This window comes from Corvus cornix, chromosome 26, assembly GCF_000738735.6.
Source record: "Corvus cornix cornix isolate S_Up_H32 chromosome 26, ASM73873v5, whole genome shotgun sequence".
Taxonomy (NCBI): Eukaryota; Metazoa; Chordata; class Aves; order Passeriformes; family Corvidae; genus Corvus; species Corvus cornix.
Genome location: NC_046354.1, coordinates 3,358,892 through 3,386,165, shown reverse-complemented (window position 1 = coordinate 3,386,165; position 27,274 = coordinate 3,358,892). Strand labels below are relative to the sequence as shown.

General features: G+C 52.6%; 2 protein-coding genes across 4 annotated transcripts in view; one reads left to right on the top strand and one right to left on the bottom strand.

Moving 5' to 3' along the window:
* ANKS1A (ankyrin repeat and sterile alpha motif domain containing 1A) overlaps positions 1-24,318 on the bottom strand; it is a 78,478-nt gene extending 54,160 nt beyond the window's left edge. Inside the window, exons 1-5 of one of the 2 annotated variants that reach the window (XM_039565108.1) lie at positions 24,171-24,318; positions 14,288-14,327; positions 5,946-6,026; positions 5,080-5,236; positions 3,201-3,263 (exon numbers count right to left, since the gene is read on the bottom strand). In XM_039565108.1, coding sequence (XP_039421042.1) covers positions 3,201-3,263; positions 5,080-5,236; positions 5,946-6,026; positions 14,288-14,327; positions 24,171-24,318 — 489 coding nt within the window. The other variant, XM_010404395.4, reaches the window with a different exon arrangement.
* A 708-nt stretch (positions 24,319-25,026) lies between these two features.
* TAF11 (TATA-box binding protein associated factor 11) lies at positions 25,027-27,096 on the top strand. 2 transcript variants are annotated; one of them, XM_039565248.1, is made up of 5 exons: positions 25,027-25,253; positions 25,325-25,464; positions 25,641-25,728; positions 25,958-26,054; positions 26,680-27,096. In XM_039565248.1, exons 1-5 carry the CDS (start codon positions 25,059-25,061, stop codon positions 26,808-26,810), a joined length of 651 nt encoding a protein of 216 aa, XP_039421182.1. In that variant the 5' UTR covers positions 25,027-25,058; the 3' UTR covers positions 26,811-27,096. The 2 variants fall into 2 exon arrangements, with proteins under 2 accessions (XP_039421182.1, XP_039421183.1); XM_039565249.1 differs by having other exon boundaries at positions 25,030-25,199.
* Positions 27,097-27,274: the final 178 nt, after the last annotated feature.

Below are 27,274 nucleotides of genomic sequence, written 5' to 3'. Positions count from 1 at the left end.
AGCAAAGTGAAGGAGGCAGGATCAGGCACATGCAGGGAGAGGGGGCAAACGGGGGCAAAGCATCACTGCCAGCACAGAAAGTCCAAGTCAAACAGGCTCTATCCTGGGGGGAGGCACATACACGTGGACAGAGGGTACTGCAGGATACAGAAGTCTGCACAAAAAATATACAAACGGAGTGAGAGGGGACAGAATAGAGAACGTCAGAGCTCACACCTGCCCGTCAGCTCACACTGCTGCTCTGGGGCATTTACAGGGTTGGCAAATCCCATTATTCCCGTTTGACAGGGTTGGGAGTGCAGGGATCAGGGAGCCCACGACAGCTGGCCCCAGGCTTTCAGCCTGGCCCACAGCATGAGGGATCTTCACTGCCAGGCTTTGTGGAAAGACTGGATGACCCCAGCCCCTCTGAGCAGTGGGTCCCTGCCCCAGAGCTGTGGGGGCACACGCTGCTCATGCCATGCCAGCTCTGGCTACTGGGGATTTCCCTGGCTAGGACTGCCCCCCTCTCCTTTCTCCCTAGCACAGGCTATGTATCCCTCAGGGGGTTTTAAAGCATGCAGCAGCTCCAAACACCTGCCTGAGGGCTCAGAAATGGGAACACAACATCCTTTAAAAGCGTAATTGTTGGAGACTTCCCTCATCTTGCCTGCAATTCAGTCCAATTTTCCCTAAGCAGACTGGGGCTCTGATGCTCGAGGCAAAATCCCCAGACTTTCCTCCTGCAGCAGAGATCACCAGGCAGTAAAACTGCCCTGAATCATCACAGCAAGTCTCTCCCAATTCCAGACTGTGCAGTGGAAACTCCCACTACCACTTGAATCTTTATTGCCTCCATTTTGGGAGAGTTTTGAGCAGCCCAAAATACTACAGTTCTTCCAGGCATGGGAGTTTGCTCCCTTCCCACGTCACCTCTCCAGGCACAAACCAGAGCAGTGAGCAGGAGTGCTCAGACCTACAGATGTATTAGAGATGGAAAAGGAAAATTCCATTCCAGCAGCCAGAAGGCACATGGCTTCAAATTTCAGAACTACTTAGAAAAACAGAGCACTCAGGAGGGCTGGGGACTGCATTCCTGCAGGAATCCTTGCATCCCCCCAGCTCTCAGCCGGGAGAGAGGAGTTGGGAGCAATGCCTGTCTGCAGAGCACAAACAGGACATGAGCAGGGATGGCTCTGCTTTCTTATGGGCTCCAGCATAGGTTTCAAGCCCTGGTAATGTGATACCACTCACCACACACAGCCCTGCTGTTCCTCACCCCATGCTCAAGTGGAGAATCCATAGCCCCTTCAGGCTCTGTGTCCATCCCGCACCCCCCGCTCCCAACACACCGTGAGATGGCTCCGACTGAGCCAAGGGAGACTTGGTTTAAACAAGGGAAAGTTTTCTGACCCACAAAGATCTGAAGGGTTGAATAAACTGCCGAAGAAAGGCCACAGAGCTGTCCCTCTCTGAGGTTTTTGAGAAGTTGGTGGGAAAACCCTGGTCAGGAATGGTGTAAGGAGACTTGATCCTGCCCCAGGGTAAGGGAAAGCAGCTACATGGCCCTTCAGTCCCACTCAACCTACTTCCTTTGTAGGATTTTTGTCAGTGTCTGAGTGTCCAACACAGTCCTGCCCTATGTCAATAGACAACCTGCTGCTTGACTGCTCCAGTGCCCCTGAGAAAACACCAGAGTTTGTGTGACAGATACAATTCCCCATGCTCTTCATCACACCTGGCCAGGAACTGGTGCAAAGCTGGTTAGAACTTGTGATGAACCCAACAACTGTGTATAAATTATCTCTCTCTCCTTAAAACCAAAGCACAGGTTCCCAAAATTTTGTCTTGCTCTAGAGAGCACCTCAGCCATTGTGAACACTGAACTGAGGCTTTAAATAATGCACTTCTCCACAGTATAAAACCCAAATTAGAGGACTCTTTAAACAAAAATCCACAAGAAAGGGAACTCCCAGGATATTCCCACTTTACATTCCTTCTTCATTCAACATCCCAATACTAGAGGGTGTAAAATTTTACTTGGTTATTGACAATGTTTTAGGAAGCTCCTTGCAGGCAACTGAACTGCTCAATTATGATGTTTCCACAGAAAACATAAAGGCATAAAATTCCCATCCAGATTTTTGTAAAAATCCTCGATTTGGATGAGCTTCACAGGATCGCATTTGTGCTCAGAGTGGGCACTGGTGACCCTGAAACAGAACTCTGCAAAACCATGCCTAACTCCCAGCAAGCACAGGAGCTCTAGCTGTGTGTTTCTAAGGTCCTGCAGATCAAGCAGATGGAAACTCTGAGAGACAGGAATCAGCCATGGATGGCTGGATCCAAAGTAACTGGCTGGAAGCAGCTGTGGCATGGTGGCTCATGGCACAGGTGTCTCAGGACCGAGCAGCAGATTGTTTGTCATCCCTGGCTTGCAGCTTGACTAGAAATAAAACTGAAAAATGGTGTCTGAGAAACCACCACCAAGAATTTGATCTGCTTCTTCAACAGCTGTCTCAGCACATTGCATGAACTGATGTTGTGTCTTTTGTAGCTCAAGAGCAACTGAAAACAAGAGAGGAGCAGAACAGGTCAGAAAACAGGAACAGGAGACCAGGGCTGAAGGGTCAGACGACACCACGGACTGAACATCAAAAGAGAGACTGATGTAATAAGCACGACATGGAGGACTTGGGAAGGGAGGCAGGAATGCCACTGTCCTCCCTTCTTCCCACCACCACCACAGGAATTAACTGTCCATTCAAACAACACACACAGCATTATGCATTTGATAGGAGAAAAGGCATCAAAATTCACTCCAAACAGCCCACAGAGAAAATGCAACCATGGTTAAGCAGGGGAAAAAAAATTCCTTCTCTTTGCATTTATCAGCAACATCAGCACATGAAACAAAACCTAAAACATTTAATTGAAGTAACATTACCTTTGGGAAGTCATCCAGCTCAATCAAGCAAACTGACCATCACTGCGTGTCCTACAAGGCTAAGCAAGGAAGGAGCCCCCAGGAAAGTAAGGAAAAGCTTCCCTTTAATTATGTTTCTATAACTGCTTTGAAGAGAGAAACCCACAGTAAATAAATGGTCCCATTTTCCTTTTCCCCAAGCAGCTGCGAAGTGAACAGGTATTATTGCACCTGGAAACACGCGAGTGCAGCTTGGAGTGATGATGCAGTGAAATGCTGACAGCAAAGTACACACCTTGGCATTGATATATGGGTCAAAGGGGCCGTACTTTTTGAGTTCTTTGATCTCAAGAGCATTCTACAAAAAGGAAGAGGAAAAAGAAAAAAAATGTGATAATGAAATGGGTGAGATACAGCAACAAAGCAATGGGTGACTCCAAGGGGTGGAACGCCAGGACACAGCATCTTGTTCCAGTCAGAGCCATGGCCAGCAAAAGCCATTCCAGCTGGGATTGCTGTAACCTGGACCAGGCTCCAAGCACAGGCTCCTCAGCTGACTTCTCTCATTTAACAGGGTTCCTACTAAACAGACGTTAATGAAACATTACCTGGAAGGATCATACTAAGCTTTGGGTCTTTGCAAAGATGTCCCCTCTAGCTGCCCTACTCAGAGCAGAACATTCACACTCAGGGCCCTCACTCAATTCTTGTCAGATTGATTGAAAAGGGTTACCTACACTCAAGCCTATGTCACCAGACTGAGTGCCTGCAGCTGTGCCTGGAGACCTGATTAACCACAGCCCCAAACCGGAAAATTATCACCAGAGTCATCAGAACACACACTCCTCGTTATTCCTGCTCAAAGGAGGAGTGAGACAGAATTGCACTACAACCAGATTTTTCACTCCGTGATGTTTTAGCAGCATTTATCCCTGGGGCAGCCTAGTGCAGTGAGTCGCCCGTCCTGGGAAACTTCAGTGTGGCACTTGGGTCCCCACAAAGAAGGACTGGGACTCCTAAACCTGGCTCTGAAAGGAGTTTGCTCCCCAGCTTCTTAAAAACTACCATGGAGCAAATCAACAGCATGGACTCCCCAGCTGCTCACCTTGACCGTGAGCTGAACTCAGGCCAGGGGTGTCTGACCTACCTGGGAATTACCTTTGGGATACATGCTGAGGTTTAGCCTGGTGGCACTAAGGTAGGCAAACCTATTTTGGTTTACTCCTTTCCTCCTGAAAGAACACCTGAGTGGTTTGGGAGCTGATTCACAGGGACATCAGATGTTCCTGCCTAAGGGACAGGACGACCACAGCCCCTTGCTGCTTTAGCCACCTGATTTGGACCTGTCACTTTGTGTCTGCCAGGCTCACCCAGGGAGGGACGGCTCAGTGACACTGCTCAGCTGGCCTCGCTCATGAAACCAGTTCCTTAAACAAAACTCTGAAACAACAGGAATATTCGGGTCTTCCAGCAGTAGCATTTCAGATGTTCCCTGGAACTCTAAGATACCTCAGATGTCCATGGGGCACAGGAGCCAGCCCTCTGCAGTGGACACAGCTGTGTCGTATCCCTCACTCCCTCTGCACTCCAGACCAAAACCGTCAGCTTGACAAAAGGAACAAATCCAAGAGGCATTTTTTTCTTGCCTGATTGTGAAAATAATTCTTTAAGATTAAGCTAGGGATTTATCTGGGGGCAAGTAGTGTTAAAATTATCTTAGAACTTACAAATTAGTGAACTGGAGCAAGTGCCAGAGACAAGCCAGGAGAGCAGCTAAGAGAGCACAGCCAAAGAGACTGAACAAAGCTGCCTGGATTAGTTCCCAAAGGAGGGAGCCAATGGATCCTCTGCAGAACTAGAAACCTGCTCAGCTATCCAGCAGCTGAAAGGAAAACTGTGGGTTAGTTTTAGAAGCCCAGAAGCAGGAGACCACTTCCTAAGTGTTGAGCAGTTCTCATATTTATGTGCCTCTCTCTAAAACTTAAATACCTTTTCATCCTACCACTAACTCAGAACTGAATGTATTGCTTTAGGCAGTGCCCCTCTTATCCCACCAGCAAGTAGGACCTTACAACCATTGCTACTGGTTTGGGAAGGGTCAGGAGTCAGCTGAAGGAGTATCTCTCCATGCCAGGGAAGTGATTCAATGACACATTAGAGAAAATCAGGCAGACCTGCTCATTCACTTTGGTGTGCGAAGGGCCCTGGTGGATCAGGAGCTTCACTATGTCAGCATCTCCCTTCCAGGCTGCCAAGTGCAGGGGGTAACAGCCCTTACAATCTGCCACATTGGTGAGCGCGTCGTTCCTCAGCAGAACTTCCACAACATCCCTGGAAGAGACAAGAACTCCAGTGAGACATTCAGTCCTTGTTTCACAGCTCACATTCTGCAGCAAGTACTGAACAAGAAGTTAATCTGAACAGCAATGTTTCAGACATCCTCTTGAAATGTGATTTTTAAGTGTTCCTATTAAATGCTGCCAAAGGAAATAAAAAAAAAAGAAATAAATATTGCTGAGCTGAGCTCAGGAAAGATTCACGTTACTGCCATGCTAATGGAGATAAACAGGGGCTGAAGTCAGCCACAAGCCTCTGCTGCAAAGTGAATTGCACCAGCACAACCAAGGTGAATAAAGATCTTAACTCTATTCCATTTCTTAATATCTCAGGCAGCAACAAGATCTACCACACTGAAGTTACTTAAAAACGTGATATGCACACAAGGGAATTACTAAGTGGTGCAGGCCCAGACCACCTTGGACTCCAGACAGACCACAGGGATTGTCACTGGGGGAGCCCCTTTCACACAGCGTTACAGCTTATCCAAATTGCTTAGGAATAAAAGAGTGGTTGGAAACATCAGTGTTTCGAGATGCAAGATCACGCTGTGCAGCAGCCAAAGCACTGACATTCTCCACTTCCCCTGAAGATGGAGTAGTGCTGCACCAGGGCCTTGGCTGGTGACTGAACCACACAGCCGTGGCCAGGGAAGCACAAAGCATCCACCCCCTGTGACCCAAGGCATGGGAACAGCACTCACTTATGGCCATTCAGAGCAGCGTGGTGCAGCGGGGTGTATCCAGTGCTGTCAACGCAGTTCACATTGGGCCCTCTCCAGATGCTGCAAGACAAAAAATGGACAGGGAGCACTTAGGCAAACAGCAAACAGGGACAGGGCAAGGGGCAGGGTCAGCAGAGCTCTCACACCAAGGTGGTATCTGACAGCTGTGGTTAGGGGCAGTCACACGGAGTGCAGGGCACGGCGTCAAGAGGAGGGGTCAACGTGTCAGCACACATCAGCACATGGAATCACTCCTCTGCTTCACCTCCTGCTTTCCAACCAGAGCTCCCACTGCCACATATCCTTCAGCCATACACAGGCTTGCCAAAAAGCATCTTCAGAGGAACATGTGTCTTTAGACTGAACCACATGAGACAGCAAACCATCGACCCACTGTTAATTCACACTCCACAGAAGAATTCTGATGGCTCTGGGAAACTGTCCTGCTCCACAGCAAGAGTCACAAGGGGTGGGTGTAAGTCAAAGACTGTGGGATACAGAGTCTGCTCTTGGTCACCACTGTGATTCCACTGTGACTTCTCACTGTCCCAAAATCACTTCCATCTGTCAGCTGCTGGCAGTCTGTACCAAAGAGTAGGTGGTCTCCCAGCACTTCTGGGAGTGTTAACTTCCCTCCCTTGCTCAAAAACCAAGCAGCACAGATTTAAGTACTAACCCTGGCAAGGATTACTCTTCCCCAAACCCTGGAGGGTGTCCCATTCACAGCAGCACAGAATGGCACAAGTAAGAGGCCAGTGCTGCTCCTGAGCTCGCTGTGAAAGGAGTGTGCTGCCTGCTGTCCCTCACCAGGGCCACCACCCTCTCCCAGAATGGGCATGAAACTCGAACCAGTACATGCTTATAAGCAAACTGGAACTGTTCACCTTTCCTGATGATGGCTCTCTCCAGTACAATATTGCTTTTTCTTCTTTTTCTCTATATCTTTCTCTACATCTCTACATCTGAGTTCTTTTACTCAGAGTTTGAATTGAGACACAGGAGATCGAGTATTCTTGTTCAGACTTAGTTGTTTATTGTATCTTATCAGTAATACAGCTGCAGTGTGCCTCTTTGTTGGAAAGGTGGAAAATGGCCATGAGTTTTAATTTTCCAAGCTTTTTAAAGTCTAAACTAACCAATAATATGTTTTTACTTACAATCCAATTACTAACTTTTCATGTTCTGCAGTGCAGAACTTCTGACCCAATGACAGAACATTCAGATTTGAGAAGAAAGAGAAGAAAGAAGACATAAATCCACACCCCAAATCCTCCATATTGTAACCTATTATTACCTATATCTCCTAAACCTAATTTTCTACATTTCTACGTATTTCACCCACTGATATAACTTTTAATTGCACAGCAACAACCTCAGTGCCATCACACAATTTAGGAAACTTTTCCCAGGGTTTTGGATCAAATATAGTGTGTTTCTGAGGATCACTGCCTCTCAGCACTGAAAGGCTGAAATTCTCAGAACCCAGGGTTCCAACAGTACAACCAACCCATCATCTGTGTGTGCTGGCCTGTTTTACACTCCATCCTTTTAGGAGTTACACGAGGCTCATTACAAGCCCTGACAATCCCACTTGTGCTGGTGGGTACAAAACACGGTGCATTTTCCTGGATGATCTCCTCTGGAGGTAAAATTTAACAGCACCCTCTGATCCTCAGCTGAACTGGTTTAAAATCAGCCAGCTGTGGCTCTGTTTGAAGCTGGCCTTTTCTGAGCAATCCATTTCCTCCCCAGCATGAAATCACAACGACTCATGTGGCCCAGAGGCTTTCTAAAACAGCAGTCATCACTGGGGGGCTGCTAACCAGGAGCACTTCAGTGCCACACAGCAGGAAAGGCACCAAACCAAACCAACGGGAATCTCATGCAGACCGAGTGGAACTCCAAACGGGAATGAAGCAGCAGGCTCTCACTCTGCAGCATGTTTCAGTGGGAAATGGAAAGCCTGTCCCTGTCCCTTCCAAGTGACTCCTGATCTGCAGAGCATTATAAAAAGCTTTGCAGTCCTGAGACAGACCTGAGCTCTGCTAGAGGAGAGGCAGCTAAGGGGAAACTTTATCCAAGAGAACGGGCAAGTGAGCCACAAAATCCAATTTGCAAAGGATCAGAGGCTTATCCTGAGGCATCCTGCACACCACTCACCATCCTGTGCTCCAGGAGCAAACGGCAGATCAATACACACATGCAGTGCACCTCCAGCACTGACAACATTGTTCACAGGATGATGGCTTAAACTACATCCAGAAGGTCAGTGAGACACCAAAACCCCCCACTCAGAGTGTGTGCAGGAGTGCCCTGCCCGATTCAGCTCTGCAGTCCTGGAGCATGAAGGGGACTGAGTAGTGCTCAGCTCTGGTTTGTTCCTGGCAGTGGGCTCTTGCGGTGTGGTTGCCCAAATAATTTATTGCTGGATTTAAAGTGGCAATTAATGGTTAGAACTAGCGCCAGAAAGCCTTGTGTGCAGTCTAGAGCAGTTCTAACGTTGCACCTGTGCTGCCTTTGGCTGGGCTGTAACCTGGGCAGTGCCAGAGTCCCGTGGTTTTACACATTAAACTGAGCCGTGTTTGGAAACTGAGCTCAAACTGCTTGAGGGTGAACACATGAAAAACCAGCAGCAATTAACACAAATGTTTCTTTCAGCTGAAGTTATGAAACAAGGAAAACCAGGGTCAGTGGTGCAGTGGGCAGGGCTGGGGACCAGAGCCTGGGACATCCGTCCCCATCGGAGCGTGGTGTCCCCATGATAAAACACTTCCTTAGAAATCTCCAGGGCAATGCTTTAGAGTAAAATGCAAAGTTTGTTCAAGCAGCTCAGAGGAGGAGAAAAGCTGGAGCCCAGGAGGGAGCTGGTCTAGCAGTGAGCGCTGGGTGCTACAGAAACCAACTGCCAGGATCTGAAGATATTTTAAAAAAACCATCTGCTGTGTCCTCTCCTCCCCTTTGCCTTTTTATTCCTGCAAATAAAGAAAGCTTTTATCACAGAAAGGTCAAATCACCCAGAAGATCAGACTGGAAGGATCCAAGAGGAGAACTATTTATATTTAGATGTGGGGACTGCAGCAAAGTACATCACTCCCTTCCCTCCTCTTCCTCTTCAGCTCTGCCAGAGGGGCCCTACAATTCTCCTGAGGTATGGAAACAGGGTGCTGAGAAAAGCAGAGCACAAAGCCCAGAACTCTCTGTGCCTTTGGGCTGTTTCTGATTAAACAGAAACCCCAATCCCAGCACAGGCAGGAGAATGCTGTAAATACAAGTCTTCAGTAAAGGTCTGGAGCCAATTTGACCACTGCTGCATTTTGATTTCTTTTTGATTTCTTTTCTCTCCCAATTCCCCCAAACCCCTTCACATCAAAGATGGGGGGGGGGGGGGGGGCGGGTTGCTGTCACCTTGTGATCTCTGTTCTCAAAGGATTACCCAGGTCTCAGCTGCCCTTTGCTGCACCAGAGCAGCATCTGAAGATGCTCCTGATGGCATCTGCTTAAGACAATTAAGACTGAACGTTGAGGACATCAGAAAAGCTCTGAAAATAGCAAAATCTGCTCCATTTAAACTATAAAACTCAAGTTTTATCTTGCTCCATGATTCAGCAAGTGCTGTAGGCCTTAAATAAAGCTTCCTGCTTGTGAGAACTGCTGAATAAAGCACATGCTTTAGGTCACAGTGGAACCCCAAAGTTCCTTTAAACAGGACCATATTCGTCCTCTTGCTTTTCCATTTCCTTCTTCCCAACTGCAGTTACTTTGCTCGCAAAACCACCCCAGGCAGGGAGCTAAAGCAGAGCCAAGCCTAGAGAACAACTTGGTGTTTTCAGCTCAAACAATGAACCTTTGGGGCCAGTTTCTGGTCTCACTAACATGGACTAAGGAAGCACCAGGAGAGCTCAGGGTGCTTGTGCAGAGCAGAGGCCGTTGTGCCCTGTGTATTTACACACCCAACACCAAAGACAAAAAGCACGATGAGACACCAGCAAACACGAGTGGCTTGGCCCAAAGTCACCAGGAAGTTTAAAGCCCCAAATGTTTGTGTACTTTGCTCAAAGCCTTAGAGACAAAGTGTCAGGAGGGCAGTGAGGGCTGGAGGTGGATTCCCTCGAGTCCATTGCCCAGAGGCCACCACAGCAGGTCAGTCACGCATCCCAGCTATCCACATCCATACAACCACTGGATTCCCGCAGCCAAATACGACCCTCGCTTGGTATTTCCTGCTTACACAGGGAACACAAACAACCCAAAGGCTTTGGGCAAGGCCTCAGGGTTAGAAAGCAGCTTATGTTTTTCTCAAGTGTGAGGAAGGCACTGCTGCAGCCACCTCGCCAGCAGGAAGGGCTTGGCATGGTGGGACTCCCAACAGAGCGGGGACCCCGCTTCCTGCACACCCCAACCACCAGACACTGCAACAGCTTCTATAAACAAATGGCCAATGCAAGGCTGGAGAAGATTAAAGCAGAGTATTGCTGGGGAAAGGGACTCTCAGCCCCTCTTGGCAGGTTTTGGGAAAGCCCAAGGAGAGCAGCTGGTCAGACTCCAGCTATTGGAGTGGCTGCAGAGGAAGCCAAAGCCATGAGCTTCCACTTCTGCACTCATCAACTTCTTGGCCCAGATTTTTATGTGCTGTAAGAAAAGTGGGGAGATTTTCCTCAAAGTCAAAGGGTCACAAACTCAAGTACAAGGTGCCAGAAGGGACAGGGAAAAGCAGGGACCATAATAAAGGCAGGACACATAGAAGTGACCCAGCTGACACTGCACAACACCACAGCCAGCACAAGAGCTGACAAGCTTGGGCTCCATAATCAGATCCGCTCCCAACAGAACCATTTATCAGGGATTCCAGTGAAAATCTTCAGGTTCAGTCCACTTTGACTGACACACCACAGCAGTCAGAGCCATGCCTGGTCCCCTGCACAGAGCCAGACCTCAAGCCACCAGCTCATTCTGAGTGAAGCAACAGCTCTCAACAATAATTGCCAACAGCTCCAGCTTCATTGCCCAACACCTGCAGACATTTCAGCCGGTGTAAGGTCAACAGGGCGCTGTGAGAAACCAGCATTTCCACCAGTGGAGCAACAATGTGCCGCAACCAATCCTCTGATGGCCAAATGATCCCCTCTTCCATGGAAAGGAGCACAGCCTTTTGCTCCTCAGGTGCAGTGGGTGGCCAGGAGCAAGAAACCTGCATGGGTTTGTAAAGCAATAGCAGCCTGTGAAGGATCAGTTCAGGAACTGAGAAGCAGAAGGTGAGCTCATCTGCTTCCCTCAGATCCAGTCTGCCATCTCCCACTCCTTATTTCCAGGGGAGGCTGTTTTGGGTTGGCATAGACCCATGACAACCGCACATTTAACTCCTGGGCTTGCAGCTCACACTAGAAAGGAACCAGACGGGGTTGGCATCACCAATAGAAATGTGTCCATCCTAGCTAAAATCCCCCACTAGGAAGAGGCCAGCCCTAGCCTTATGGATGGCTCCTGGCAGTGAAAATGCATTTATTTAAACTTAATGTATGGTGGGGGGTGGCAGTGGGGACAGAAAGGCTGGGTCAGGCATGCAGTGTGTGCTACATCAGAGAATCCCTCTGAGCAGGGGCAAATAAAGAGCTGCAGGATAGGAAAAATATAGGTCTGGTTTGAGTGCATATGCTGCCCTTTATTCTTAAAAGCATTACAGGCACTCTGCAACCCCCTCCCATTAAGGCGCATTCCCAGCTGATGACAGGCCACGGAGCAGGAGCAGCCCCACACAACACAGGCTCCAACGCTGGCTCTGACCTCAGGGCCAGAGCCTAACAAGCTTTGCTGGGAGAAGTGCACAAAGGGTCTGCCATCAAGTTAGAGAAAGCCAAGCAGTGTCTTTGGGAGGGGTCCAGGAACTCTGGGGTCTGATGTGGGCAGCAGTAGGAGCATCCCCCTGTCCACACCCTGTCCAAAGGCAGTACGATGGCAGGGGAAGAGCAAGGAAACCAGGAAAGCAGCCCCAGCATGGAGATGGGAGGGTTTGGCATGAAGCCCTGGAGCTGCTGGGCTCATTCAAGGTGGGAAAGTGACCCCTAAAAGAGGACAGAGATTTGACAACATTTGCCAAATGCTGACAAACCTCTCACTGAGGTTTATCAAACACTGATTTTGTGGCCCATTCTCTTCTTTTGCATCTGACTATGTGGGGTTTTGAGGAATAGGAGCAAAAGGAACCAAAACTTTCCTGCAGAAATTGAATGAACTGAGCAGCATTATGAATGTCATAAACCAATATCCTGGAACTGCAAACCAGAACCAGAGCACTGCTCAGGTAAATGTTCCCCACTCTCCATTTGCAGCTCAGCTCTGCTCCTACAGCACTGGAGAAGATGCACTAAGTGGAAGAAAATACAAGACTAAAAAAATAAATAAGATGCAGAGAAAATCAGCAGGACATGTGTAGATGGTGCAGGCTGCCGCCGGGTTCCACTGAAGCACAATTCCTTAGAAAGGTGCCAGACTTTCCCTTGGCATTCCCTCCATTGAGTACTTCCAGAGAAATAGAAGGAAACTGCCTGGGCAGCCGCAAATTCCTGATCAAAACCACCAAGCAGCTGATGCTGCAGCACTGAGCTGGCTACAGCTGGCAACCTCGCACCAGGCTTTCCCTCCCCCTTCTCCTTTGTGAGATGATTTAACAAGCTGCAGAATCCCACGGGACATGTCAGTCAGCCAACAGCAATGGAGCATCGTGTCTGGAGCCCAACGTGTCCATCTGCGCTGTTCCCTTCTGACAGGCACAAAGCTCTGAGCTTGGAGTAAAAATGTCACCAAAAGGAACTTGTGCAGAAAAAATTGCGGTAGAGCACATTCCCCCCCGCCTGCCAGTGCCCTCGCATGGGAAAGGATGTGCCAATTAAGTGTTTTGGGATGGCAGAAAACGTGTCACCCTCTGCTCACTGTCAGACAACATCAACGGGATCAGAACACCTCAAAGTTACTGTTTGTTTCCAGCACCCACAGAGATCCGATCCAATACACATCTTAGCAGGAATTTGGGATTTCTAGCACCTTGCACTTAGAAAGGTATGGGGATGGTGATACTTTATTTAAGCACGGACACCCTCCTCCTCGTGAAGTCTCAGACCTCTCTATAGAGAGACAACAAACCACCCCCATGTTCTTCCCATCTCAGCACTAAAAGACTTCTCCAGGTCTGCCTGCTGAGCCCAGCCAGCCACGCTCCAATGCTCCTCTGGGCCACCCTGGCTTCTGCCTGGGCACTGGCCCTTCACTTTGTGCCATGTCACCCGCACTCATATCCCTCAGCCTGGCTGCTGCCCATCCCATCCCAAAACCCACTCACATCCCTCTCAGCCTGGCTGCTGCCCACCCCTTCCCAAATGCTGCTCACGTCCCTCTCAGCCTGGCTGCTGCCCAGCCCTTCCCAAATGCTGCTCATGCCCCTCTCAGTCTGGCTGCTGCCCAGCCCTGATGCCTGGAACACTGAACCGTGACGTGTCTGACCTGGGGCGGATGAAAAGCAGGTAAATAGGCCAAGTCAAGCAGAGACAGAGATTCAGGGACTGAATTACCCCTTCCCTACAGCAATTAAAAAAGGCAAATGCAATTATTTTGTACCAACAACTGCACAGAGAGTGCACTTTTGCCTTAGGGAGACTGAAACCAGTGAGACAGAGATTTGCACGACATTCCCCTTCCCGTGTGACATTGCCCAGATCAGTGACATGAGGACTGTGAATCGGCACTGGCATTGCAGTGCTCAATTCCACGCACATGGGAAGACCCACGGACATTGGGAGAGACCCCTGGGCTCCAGCCCAGGACATCAGGACAGACAGGAGAAACACGGTGCTGGAGTGAAAAGGAAATGAGTTGCTCTGATACCAAACAGCAGAACGACAGGATGGGAGGCGAGGCCCTCAAGGAAGGCGACACGGGACTGGAGAATTCAGAGCCACAACAAAGCTTCCACTGAAGCGTTTGGAGCACATTTTACCCTTGAACACAGCCCACACCAGCAGCCCAGCCGCTCACCCGCACGGCTCCATTTAAGCCTGTATCAAATCCCAGCTCCAGCTTAACCAGCAGTCCCTGAGGGCTAAAGAAAGACACAGCGAGGAGAGATTAACTGGCAACAGTTTGAACAGTTCGGGACACAAATGAGGCACCGACATATTACTGACTCCAGAGACATTCCTTCTTGATGAGCTTTTTAATTGGGTGCCCAAAGAGCAAGTGACAGGGAAAGGAGAGAGCAAAGACAGTGAGAGGAGGAGGGCAAACAGAGAAGTGACCCCGTGGTGGCTCAGATGGGAGTACAGGGGACACACCTGAGCAGCGACAGAGCTCTGTGATCAGCTCTGCTTGCTCCTGGTGGACGCTACCTACATAAGCAGAGAAAGCACTGACTTATACAACAGTTCCTAAGGAAAAGCTCAGGAAAAGAAGGATGGAAATCAGAAAGGACATCCTTTTACTCCAGAAGTATCCTTGAAATCCAGTCTGTTAGCAAGCAGGAATAGGAGTGAATGGCCAAGGCAGGAAATTATTCCCAAATCCTGAGACAGCTCCTAGAAGTTGTCATTACTTTTCTGTGCTATCTGTACAGATATAAGGTTAGAGCTGAAAAATACGAGTGCTGAGAGCTGAGGGCATGAGCCAGGCAGTCGAACAGAGGGTATGGAGCGTGACTGTCCTGCCCTGCTCCGAGAGCCCCGGGGAAGGGCAGGGACCGCTCCCCAAAAGCCGCCAGAGGCAGCTGCACCAACCCCTGATGCTGGAAAACTGAACCAATAATGGAACAGACAGCAAAGAGAGATGTTCCCACATATTCCATGGTGCACCTGCAGCTTCCAATCCTGGTTTCACCCAAATGCCAGTTCTGACTCTGCACGCAATGACAGCCTCAAACAGCTTTTTTCCTCACCAGAAAAAAAAACTTCGTTCTTTGGGGAACATACACAACATAAGATGTTCCAAACCCCTTGAAATATTTCTGCCCACTTCCCTGCAAAAATAACAGACCCAGCTCTGAGCCTTTTCTCTGTTCAATACAGCTCTTCCAGCCAGGAGCTGCTCTCAGCAGCAGAGCCTTTCCCAGCCTGACATTTTTAATGTACAGAAGGAATGTACATATGCCAGTCAGACTCCTAAATATATGCAGGATAAAACTCTCCATTACTTCAAATAATTTCAGGGTTACTGTGACTGTTGCAGCAAATAATTATATCTCAGCTGTAACAACTCACACCCATATAACAACCAGGATCCTCAGAGGCTTTAAACCAATTCTCTTTAGTCCTTATTTTCAGTGAAAAGGAATGTCAAGGTCACATCCTGTTCCATTCCTTCTGTGAAATAATTTCTGTTGAGATTAGAGCAAATATTTCCAAAATGCCAAATCCAGCACGAATTCCACACATCCTCCAAGTTCCATTTTCAGCTGTTCTGACCCAAAGTAGATGAGCCACAGGAGCTCAGACACAGCTTCACAGCCTGCATCAAGCTGAAAGGAGCTGTAAAGTGGGAACAGGGGCAATGCAGTAACTGAAAATCATGCAAAGGTGGTTACTAACAACACTCCAGGACAGCCACAAGTCATCCACGGCGATCATGGGATGAATTGAGGTCAAACATCTCTTACAGGGCAGTCAACTCTGTCAGAGTCCCCACTGTGCAGCGAGAAACCAGGGCTTAAGAAATCACTGGAAGGAAGCACTAGGAAAAAACCAACACAAGTCCACAGGACACAGTCTCTTATTTAAGTCATCTGATGGATTTCACTGTCCTTGTAACAGAACCAAGATCAGGACGCAAAGCTTTGAAGTCTTTAGAGCTTAAGGCTTTATCATAATCCTGTTCCTGATTCCTATAAAAATTGTGCTGATTCCTGAAACCAAGAGCAGTGAGCAAGAGCCTGTGGAACCCACCTGGGTCCCTGCATGGGGGTGCTTCAAACCTCAGCAGGCACCCAGCCTCTGGAATCGGATTCTGTTCTAAAATCATGCACTTTGTAATGCCAAACTTGAGCGGATTTCTCAGTGTCTTAATTAGGATGAGGCAAAAGTCGATTCACCTAATTTCCAACCCACTTCAATACTAAATTTGAAAGACCACCTATGATACCTTCAGCCTCGCTCGCCCCAGGAGTCTGCACAACAGCAGGCAATGGGATTAGATAAAAATCTAATGAGATAATGTATTTACATAATATTTATGGCACTCATTCTCAGACAGGGTTTGTTCTCGTGTCCTCAGTACGTGGCACTACAGACACTTCCTTTGAACTGGAAAAAGCCTGAGGTTTATTTTTAAATCTAATTTCCCTTTAAAACAAACCATGTGTTTAAACAACAGAGGCGTGTGAACGTACCTGGGCTTACCAAACCTAAACAGCAACTCAAGCTCAACTTTCCTTCAGCTGAATAACTCAGGCTCCTGCGGAGTGTCCAGTAAAGCCATGCACACACACTCCTCCTCTAATTCCCTCACCATCCTGCTATGTCAGATGTATACCCTGATTTTCACCTGAAACCCTCAACAGCTACACGTCAGCAAGCCAAGCATGTACCTAAACACACGGTCCCAGCACTTTGCATCCTGCAGCCTCCCAAACATTTAAACAGCTCACCCTCACTAACCCTGGGGAAACAGCCACCTTAACATCCTGCGCGTGCCAGAGCTTGCTAAAATCCTTGGCTTAGGAAAATGTAAAAACCACACAAATCTACACACTGCCGAGATAAAAATAGTTCCAAACTTAAGCCCCTTATCCAGCAGTCTGGAGGTCCAGCTGGATTTTCTTCCAGGATACAAGCACCTGCAGGAATCCCTGCCCAGCATCCCAGCGCCACAATCAGTTTCAGTTAAAGGGAAATCAAAAAAGTTGAACTCCAATCTGATTCATCCAAACTTCTCAAAGCTGAGTACTTCTCGTGGAGCCATGGCACCAGGACAATGTCATTTCAGATTCAGGTCTAGAAACGTGCATGTGACGTGATGGATACTCAGGTACCATGTGGCATCAATGCCCTGCCTGACCCAGGGCAGGGCATTTCCCCACCCATGAGGGTGCAGGAACACATCCTTTGGGCAACAGGACATAAAGAGCTCTGAGGACATCACACAGGCTCTCCAGGTTTTGTGAAGAAGAGGGCACATTCACACACTCCAGCTCCAATTTCATTCCAAAGGCAGCTCACACCTTCCTGTCCTGTCTTTATTTGAGCATTTGACCCCTCCCCAGCCCCCAGGCTCTCCGTTGCCGTCAGCCAGCCCAGGTGCACTGACATTTCCAGCTCTGTTTTCCTCCCTCCTGCAGACAGCAGCTGTGTCACTTTGCCAGTCGGTTGCTATAGAAACAAATCAATCCTCAACAGTTTTATTTTTACCAGTTTCTGTGAAATAGGATTTATCTCATTTCCATGACTAAGCTGTACTCTGGAGCGAGCTCTTTGGGACAGTGACAGTGCCAGCTCAGCACTGGGCAGAGCTCGTGCTGCAGTGACAAGAGGAAACGGCCATCACCCGTGTTCAGAGGCACCTTCTCATCTCGAGGACACTTCACCTTGAAAGGATTCCACAGCCAGAGCACTACAGCACTCCACAGCTGCATCCGAGGAGCGGAACAGAGCAGGAGTGGATGGCACAGCCCGGGAAAGGCGATGGGCTCACACGGGGTGGAGGTGTCAGCACATGTTCTCTGCTGAGAGCCAGCCTGGCAGCCCCTTGGGCACTGCCACAGGAGGGGCTCAGCCTCCAGGAACTGCCTTTCCTTTGTCGCAGGGCAGCTGAGAGGGGCTTTCCTTCTGGTCAGGCATGACAGGGATGCATTTACTTCCTTCTGTACTCTGTGTCACACCTTTCACCTATGTCCTTGCTATCCTGTTTGTTTGTCCTTCAGTCTCACTGAAACGATGCGTTACCTCACAAAAATCCAGCTGCATGAACACTGTTACTCGGCTCAGCTGCTCCCAATACACCAAATACTGCTCCAACTGTTCATCTCCAGAAAGCTCTGCTCCCTGCCAAAGGGCCTTCCACAGCCGGAGGGGACCTGTGGCACCGAGTGGAGCAGCTCCACCTCACCAACACTCATTGTTGGGGCATGACCTGCCACAGGCAGGGAGTAGAAGGGAAGGGAAGACACTGCTCCTCCATGCCCTCACCTGCAGGTTCCTGCCATTCCCTCCTGCTGGATCCAAGAACTGTGCAGCCTCGGCAGACAGGAGTTTGTTAGACCTGCCAGCTGCAGTGTTTCCCCTGGCACAGCCAAACCTCAAGAAGAGGAGCTGGGGGTGGCCGGGCCCCTCATTCCGGGCAGGCCAAGCTGGAATCTTTACACTGCACTGTAAAGCGCACAAACCCATCTGTCAAACACTCAGCATCCAGCTGAGCTCTGCATCACTCCTGCCTTCAGAACACAGAGTGCTCGGGCTGTGCTCAGATCTGCAGTGACATTTCTTCAGCTTCAGGACCGATGATGATACCAGTGGAGGCCACGAGGCTGTGGAAACGTCAGGATCTCATCACTCAAATACCCCAGGTTTGGTGACAGGCATAGCTGTGTTCTGTTCCCCAAATTCCTCACACAGCTCAATGGCAGGATAAGAATAAAAATAAAAAAGCCATTAGGGAACCTCACAAACTTCCCCTCAGGGCACTCAAGGCTCACAAGCACCTGAGCACAAACAACCCAGGCTTCATACAGCTGTTCAGGATCCTCCAGCCAGCACTGGAGTCAGGCCCAGGCATGGCATGGGAAATAAGTAAATGCATGCAGTGGATGTGTTTCATTGCTCCTTCCATGAGAGGACAGAGCACAAACCTTAGGTGAGCTCTGCAAATGCTCCTGGGAAGGTGTGTAACCTGGCAACTAGAAAAACACCTGGGAGCCTTGTGCCTGGGCTCTGCTCCAGCCCCCAGCCCCGGCCACCGTGGGATGCTGGGACTGTTCCCATCCTGCACCAACAGCAGCAGTAGCTGCCTTGGTTCCAACATCCTCAGCATTCTCAACACAATGGGACCCACCTGATGCTCCTCACCTGATACCAGGACCCCTGTGACACTCCTCACAGCACATCTTAGCTCACAGCCACTCCCCTGATGGAGCATTTCAGGTAACCTGCGTGAGCATATGGATATTTCCAAAGCCGCTTGGCACTTGAAAAGACTCTCAAAGCAAGGCAAAAACCAAGCTTGCGTTCTCACCCTGTCTGACACAAACACGATAACACATTAACATTCCCAAGACAGCGAGTCCCAGAGCACCAGAGGACTCAGCATGTGGGTAAAGACTGATGGGAAGCCAATACCTGGAAGAGTGTTCAGCCCACCCAACACCCACCTGTGCAGAGCCTTCCACTCCCCATCTCTGCCAACCAAACCCTGGAAACCTGGGGTTGCCCACAGCCCATCAGGAAGGGAGCAAGACAGGGCTGTGCCAAAGGGGGTTTCACAGGCAGGGAACCCATCCGCCCATCAATTCCTGGGTGCCCAAGAAAGCCCCAGGTGCTGTGAAACCACAAGTCGTGCTGTGCCCACTGGCTTGGGCAAGTGGAGCAGGGCAGGGCTAATGCCACTGCTCCGAGGTCCCTGAGCGAGGAGAGCCCAGTGCTCCTGAGCCAGCCCTGAACACGGAACCGCACTGACCAAAGCACGCAAACAAAAACTTTCCAAAGCTGCATCACAAGATCACACAGAGACAAAACACTGCAGAGTCACAGCCAGTAAGTGCAGCCTTTGAATTCTTTAAGAAGTGCTTAGGAAACAATTCCCAGCTGAGCGCCGGTGCACACCTGTGCCTGTGGCACAAGCACCTACAGAAATCCCTGTGCTCGGGTGTGTAATTAAAGAGGGATCTGTCCCACTGCGCCGTGTGCACGGGAGGGTGTGGAGAGGAGAAGGTTTAAAGTGGGCGAGGTGATTAATCACAGCAGCAGGACGAGGGAAAGACCCAACGCTGCCCTGTTCCGTGGGAATGCAGCAGGAGCAGCTCCCTTGTGAAGGGGAAGGGGAAGAGAGGGCAGCACCTTGTTTGCACAACCCTGGAAGCTGCACCCCGGAGCTTCCCTGCTGCTCCCTGCCGCTGTCTCTGCCGGACACTGCAGGACTCGGTGCTACCCCACAAGGCCTGGGGACACGTGCAGGGACACACACCCCGACAGCCGGACCCTGACCTCGGACAGGGCAATCCCCGCCTTGCCTGGCAACGGCGCTGTGTCCCTTCCCGAGGGAATGGCAGCAGACGGGAACAGTTGGAGCCTCACTCCCCAGGAGTACACAGGGCACTAACAGATCCCTGCTGTAAACCATCAGCCACGCCAGAACAAACACCAAACCCAACTTTTTTAAAAAAGAACTCATTTTTCTAACTTCCAACCACCCTTGGACTGTTGGAAGCCACCTCAAGTGTTCTGCCATGCTACCACGTCATTTCCTAAACCAACCAGACCCCTCACCAGCAGCAACTGCTGCAAGTGGGCTGGAACAAGGGTTGTGGCTTCTGTGGAGCAGCATTCGACCCTTCCCACAACAGATGTGCACCCCAACTCCTCATTCCCAGCAGAAGCGTCTCCTTGATACACTCCCTGAGGACTGCATATCCCATCTGGGGCTCAGCAACAGCCTCAGTTTCCCCCTCTGGCAACAGAGAGCCAGGCTTTTCACAGCAACGGATGAAAATAAAAAGCTGCTTCTGCAGATTTGGCTTTAACACAACCCATCCCTCATTGCTCCTGGCAAAACCTCCTGAATGCAGACTGATAGCTCAGCCACAGATTGTTTTGTTGTTTCCCGCCTTTAACTTCACAGTGAACCACTGAAAAAAAAATACAATAAATCAAATTCTGCGGCCTCGATGCAAAAGTGGCTCATAACCCCAAGAAACCTCATGGATTCACGGAGCATTTCTGATTTCTGGTCTTGCTGTTGCTCATAAGCCTTAAGCTGTGCATACACGGAGTGGGTTTTCTCTCTGGCTGCTCCCTGCTCCTCACACGGTGCTTCTGCCTGTGCCATGATCCATGGCTGGAACCGGAGCAGCTGGGCCTGGCTGAGGAGCCAGGACCTGCTCCCGACTGCTGGGCCAGGCCTCCAGCAGCTCCCCAGGCCCTGGCAGACCCCAGGGGCTGCGTGGACGCCGTGAGGGAGCTGAGCCTCCCAAACCCTGGCAGCCATCACCTCTTTGTGAGCCCACCATCTGCTCTGGCAAATCTACACTCCCATTTTCCCCCTCCTGCATCCTTCTCATTCCCCCAGCCTGCTGTCAGCATTCCTGATTCCCATCAGCTTCCCACTGGGGTTTATTCTTCTGCCCAATGTCCTGAGTGTTACACTCTGGCCCGTTCACCCCTCGAGAGAGACTTTAATTGTCTTTGAAGTTCCTCCTCCTGCGGCTTATCCCGCTCCATCCCATCCTGTTTCCTGCTCACCTGCAGCCATAGGTGATTGGAGTCTGTGCGTGGCTCCACACCCAGCAGGCCCTGCTCGGTCTCAGCAGGAGCAACACAGCCCAGACGGTGACAAAGTCCACATTTAACTGATAACAGACACGGTGGCAGCTCAGGTTACCTGATAAAACACCACATTCCAAGGAATTTACTGCCAGGGGCATCTTCTGGCACTTCATGGAGCAGCACTTGCTCTCTTTGGAAGAGAAATGGCCCAAACCAATGAGTGCCAGCTCAGAGCAAGTGCCAGCTCAGCAGGTACCAGGTGTAATGGGGGAATTCCAGGGAATGCCTAGTTTGTACCCCATCCAAAACTGTATCTTTGAGACACCTGAAACGCACGACTACCAGAAAAAGCTGGGACAGGCACCTCAGGAGAGATGAGAATTGGGAACAGGTTGTCCAAACAGTGGGACTTAAAAATTAAATAAAATAGGAGCTAAAATAGGGACCTGAAATCGGGTGAAGAAAGGAACAAAGGGGCCAGCCCAGCAGGGCATTTATGACCCTGCTCTGGGAATGAGCTCTGGGGGTGGAGGGCAGATCAGCAGCTCCTGTGTCAGGAGAAATCCTTACAGACATGAGGAGCCTCAGCAGGACCAGGGATCAGCCTGAGCAGGGCGAGGGGCTGCCCGAGGAAGGGAAAATATGGAGCACACAGACCTGACCAAGGGCAGGCTTCTCCCCACAAACACAGCAAGCAAAACCCCATATTAGAAAAGTTCCCATTGGAAAAGGTGAGGTTTTCTCCACCCTACAGTTCATCTGTCTGGTCCCTACAACCTGTCCCAGCCTGTGCCCTACTCCCTCTGGCCTCTCCTTGCAAGGACACTCCGCAGCTGCTTCTCATCAAAACCTCACCAAAAGCTCCTCACCTGGAGGAGTCTTGTAAGACAGAGCCAGAGCCCAACAAGTGGTGAAGAGGTGGGAAACTGTCACAAAGCCCCTAAATGGCACACAGGACACGCTGCCATGCCTCACAATGTGCAGCCAGACCAGGAACCGGTGTCACAGGCACAAATCCCAGCTGTACAGGGAGAAACAGGTTCAGGGGCTGGGACTTGGGTGGGGAAAAGGGGTTGTTCCAGTGTTGCTGACAGGTACATCCAACAACCGTGGTAGTGAACACCGAATACGAGTGACAGCTGTGACAGTCACCTGTCATCCTTCAGACACATGTCTGTGCATGAAGCTGCATTCCCATGTGAGAAATGCAGTAACAGGTCAGAGTCAAAGGGATGGCCTGGCTCACTCTGGCACCAAGGGACCACTCCAGGACCATGGCACCATGGGCACTGTCACAGGGAAAGGCAGGGAAAGGGCACCGTGGTGCCCAGGTGCTGTCAGACAGTGGTGGATCTGGTTCAGCTCATGGGGTGTTCAACAGCACCGACCCTCTGCACTGATCTGAGCCCCCAGTGGGCACATCCATCCCACACAAACAAGGGCTCAGACTGTTTAATATATCAAAAGAGAAGAACAAAGCCCGACCCAAGGGTAGATTTACGTTTCAGAAAGGCAAACTTGTGCCCCAGGGCAGGGTGAGCTCTCTCATGTCTGCAGGCCTCTGCCACCAGCCCAACCTGCAGGTATCCAGCTGGGTTATGTGAAAGGAAAAACTGATCAAATTTGGCCAAAAACGGGGAAGTCACATCCCTCTGAACAGTCAAATCATGTAGCAGCAGTGTCACTTGGCACTGGATGCAAATCTCCACACATCCCAGTACAAACCAATTGCTCAGGGACCAGGAGCAGCAGCATTCCCAGCAGAGGCCAAAGCTGCAGCTCCAGAAGCGCAGCAGCGAGAGGCGATGCCAAAAAACGGGAAATAGAAAAAACCTAACAAAGGTCCAAGAGCTTCAAGCCAGCAAATTCCACAGCATGGGGCTGGGGCCGGGCCGACCCCAGCCCCGCAGCCCCCGCTGAGCCCAGACCCGGCAGAGTGTCACCGCCAGCCGCGACGATACCAGCGCAGGGCCCGGATACCTCGCCCGACACCCGGCTGCACACCGGGAAAGTCATCCAGCAGCTGTCCCACCGCGGGAACCTGCCCCGGCCACGGAGCCCTCCAGACACACCACAGCTTCCCAGTGACGCCAGTCTGCAGCACCCGCACAGCAGCGCTTTGATGCCAGGGGGACAGGACACCTGCGGGCAGCACCCAGCCCTGGCAGCGCCCACTCCAGACAGACAGAAAGTCATTCCCCTCTTCCTGTCCCAGCCCCCCGGCTTCTCGCCGAGGGCACACCAGCCCGAGGAGCTCCGCCGCAGCCCCCTCCGGCACGGCCCCCTCGCATCCTGGTACCCCCAAACTCTCAGCGGTGCCCAGCTCACACGCCCCTCACAGCCCGCTGCAATGTCTCATCCCACCCCCTCGGCCCTCGATTCCTACCCGGGGAGCCTCCAACTCCGGCTCACCCCCACGGGAGACAGAGCGGGGACAGACCCCCAGCCTCCCCCGCAGCGCTGCAGCCCCAGGAACCTCCGGCATCCCTTTATCCCACAGCCCTCTCAGCCCTGGCTGCGCTCCATGAGCACACCCAGCCCCTACAGCCCCCGCTCCCCTGCAGCCCCCGGCCCCATGCACTGCGACCCACAGCTCCCCGCTCCTCTCCCGTCCCGCAGCCCCACAACCAAACCCCCGGTCCGCGCACAGCCCCCACCTCACCCCACATCCCCTCGCTCCCCGCCCCGGGGCCGCGCTCACCTGAGCAGTGCTGGACAGCGGGTGCCCCACACCGACGCTCCCGCCGCTCCCGGCCGCCGCCTCCTCCCGCGGAGCCGCCGCCGCTGCCACCGCCACCACCGGAGCCGCCGAAGCCGGAGCTGAGGCGCTTCCCCGAGAGCAGCTTCTCCACGGCCGGGAGGTTCCCGGTGCGCGCGGCCTCCAGCAGCTCCTGCTCCTTCCCCATGGCCGGCGCGGCCCGGCCGCCCCGCGCGACTTCCGGGGCGGGGCCGCGGGGCCAGAGGGGGGCGGGGTCTGATGGGAGGGGCCAGAGGGGGCGGGGCTTTGGGCGGGGCCTGAGGGGACGGGAGGAGCGGGGCGGGGTTTCGTGCAGGCCCCGCCCCCCGAGCGCCGCCCGCCGTCCCTCAGCCGCGCTCGTTTCGGGCGGGCCCGGGGCCTTTTCCCCTGCGGGGTCCGGGCAGCGGGGCCGCTCTGACCTCGTGTCCCGCTAGGGTCCGGGTGTGCGGAGGGCGGCTCAGAGCGGGGCCGGTCGGTCCGAGCGCGCAGGGCCCGGGGCTAAGCCCCGCAGAGGCCCCCCTGCACAGCCCCGCTGCCATGGCGACAAGATCCCCTCGCGGCGCCCGTAGCTGTGCGTCATCAAGAAGCGCCGTTGGCGAGCCGTTGGCATGGTGACATACTCCGCCCCTATCCCGGCGCCCGCGGAGTGCGTCATTAGCATGCGCTGCCAAGTTGCCGTTGCCACGGCAACAGGCACCGTCCTTGGCGCGGCGCTCGCAATCTTTTGTCATCAGGAGGCGCCGTCGCATCTCTGTTGCCATGACTACACAGCTCCCCGCCCCCAGCGTCGCCGATAAATTGCGTCATCACGCGACTCCGCGCGTCACCGTTCCCGTGGCGATAGGCTGCCCCCCCCCCGCTCCCTGCGCCCGTGGTGTTTCGTCATCAGCAGGCGCCGCGGGCGCGGCCATGGCGGACCCGGCCCGGGACGCTCTCGGTGCCGCCGCTGTCCCGGAGCCTCCGGCCGCAGGCTCATCCCCGCCCGCGGCGGGCGATGGGGAGGCGGCCGCGGGGGAAGTGGCAGCTGCCGAGGGAGTGGGCGAGGGCGAGGTGGGGGAGGCCGGCGGTGGCATCGAGCTCAAGGCGGAGGTGGCGGACGGGGAGGTGAGGCGGGAGCGGGAGCGGGGCCAGGCCGGGCCGCGGGGCCGCAGAGCGAGCGCTGCCTTCTCGCCCAGGTGAGGAGCGCGGAGGGGGAGGCGGCGGACGCGGAGGACCCAGGGCTGCAGCAGTGTGCGGCCAGGAAGGTGAAGCTGGAGCTGAAGGAGCGGAAGGAGAAGAAGCAGAAAGTGGACGAGGACGAGATCCAGAAGATGCAGTGAGTGCCGGCGCGATGGTGCCTGGAAGCTCGGGAATCGTGTCCCCGGTGCCGAGCCGCAGCCCCGTCCCAGATTCCCCCTCCCAGCCCGGGTTACAGCCCAGCGCTGCCCTCTCCTCCCGGGGACCGCGGCAGGGCCTTCGCGCGGCTGTAAATGATCGCTCTCTCCGCCGCAGGATCCTGGTCTCCTCCTTTTCTGAGGAGCAGCTGAACCGGTACGAGATGTATCGTCGCTCCGCCTTCCCCAAGGCCGCCATCAAGCGGGTACGAGAGAGGCAGCAGGAGCCCGAGCAGGGCGGGCTGGGGGCTCCCCGGGGCCCTTCTGGAGCTGTGCCACCCCCGTGGCTCAGCCCATTGTTCCGGGACAGCTGATCCCAATGGATTCCAGCGCGGTGGCCCAAGGGCAGCTGCAGCTCAGGCTCTGCCCCCAGCACCCCCGAGGGGCTGGGTAGGGCTGAGAGGCTCTGACTGTCCCCATCTGTCCCTGTCCCAGCTCATCCAGTCCATCACCGGCACCTCCGTGTCCCAGAACGTTGTCATCGCCATGTCGGGCATCTCCAAGGTGTTTGTTGGGGAGGTGGTGGAGGAAGGTGAGTGGCACCTGCTGAGTGACAGGTGAAGAACATGGGGTAAATTCCCTGCTTGGAGCAGGATGTGGAACAGCCCCGGGTGTTCGTGGTTCTCCCTTCCTGTAGCAGCTCTGGTTCAGAGCAGAGCCCGGTGAAGCTGCCACAGCCCCTCTGATCCCACCGGTGCTGCTGCTGCTCCTCCTCTTCAGGTAGAGAACCTGAGGTAGCAGCTCTGTCCCTCAGCCCCAGAGCAGCTGCATAACGAGGATCTCGTTAGTGCTGCAGGGACAAAGTTTGGGACAGGGGCTGGGAGCTGACCCAGCTATTCCTGCTCAGCTTTTGGGGGGATCACAGCCCATGTGTCCATGGCCCACCCGGCCCCTGGGGCTCCAGAGCAGAGGCTGTGAGCTCATCCATTCCCTGGATCCAGCATCTCCATGGTGGCAGAGTGGTTTATAAGCTGTCCTGGTTGCTGCCCTGGGACTCCTGTCAGGGAGGAGCTCACGGAGCCAGGTTCATTGCTGGCTCTGAGCTGCAAACCCCGAACACAACCATTATCTGTTCCCTTTGAAACTGCACTGCAGCAGCAGCAGGGGATGGGCAGAGCTCAGCTGTCCCCTGACTGACATCTCTCTCCATTTTCCAGCGCTGGATGTGTGTGAGAAGTGGGGGGAGCTGCCCCCCCTGCAGCCCAAGCACATGAGGGAGGCCGTCCGGAGGCTCAAGGCACGAGGGCAAATCCCCAACTCCAAGTACAAAAAGATCATCTTCCACTGAGAAAGGTTGAAATGAGCTTCCTGTAGGACCTTCCCACATGGACTCTTCTGTAAGGCCCCTTTGGGGTGGCCTGTGGCACCCCAACGATGCTCCTGCTGTCCCTGCCCACCCTGGGCTCGGGACCCCACACTGAATCCATCCCTGACCTGGACTTGGGGACTCCTCTGCCTCAGCATGGCAGGGAAAGGAACATGCAGAGCATTTCCTGCTGGCCCAGAGGTGCCATCTGTGCCCAGATGTGCGGCTTTTTTTGTACATTAAACTTATTCTTGTGTTGGTAACCCGAGTGCTGCTGGGACCTGCTCGTTGTGTAACCCGAGGTGCTCCCAGAGCCCCTGGGGCAGGGCTGGTTCCCTGGGAACCCATGCTGGGAGCTGAGGCATCTGAAGTGGTGGCTCAGCTGTGCTTGCAAATCCAGTGTTCCAAATCCAGGAGCTGCCCCTCAGGCAGCACCGTTGGGAAGG

Excerpts from the sequence above, each read along its gene's own strand:
- TAF11 (XM_039565248.1), top strand. The coding sequence starts at position 25,059 with ATGGCGGACCCGGCCCGGGACGCTCTCGGTGCCGCCGCTGTCCCGGAG. Across the intron at positions 25,729-25,957 it reads CCAAGGCCGCCATCAAGCGG|CTCATCCAGTCCATCACCGG; the intron begins GTACGAGAGAGG and ends TCCCTGTCCCAG. Across the intron at positions 26,055-26,679 it reads TGGGGAGGTGGTGGAGGAAG|CGCTGGATGTGTGTGAGAAG; the intron begins GTGAGTGGCACC and ends TCCATTTTCCAG.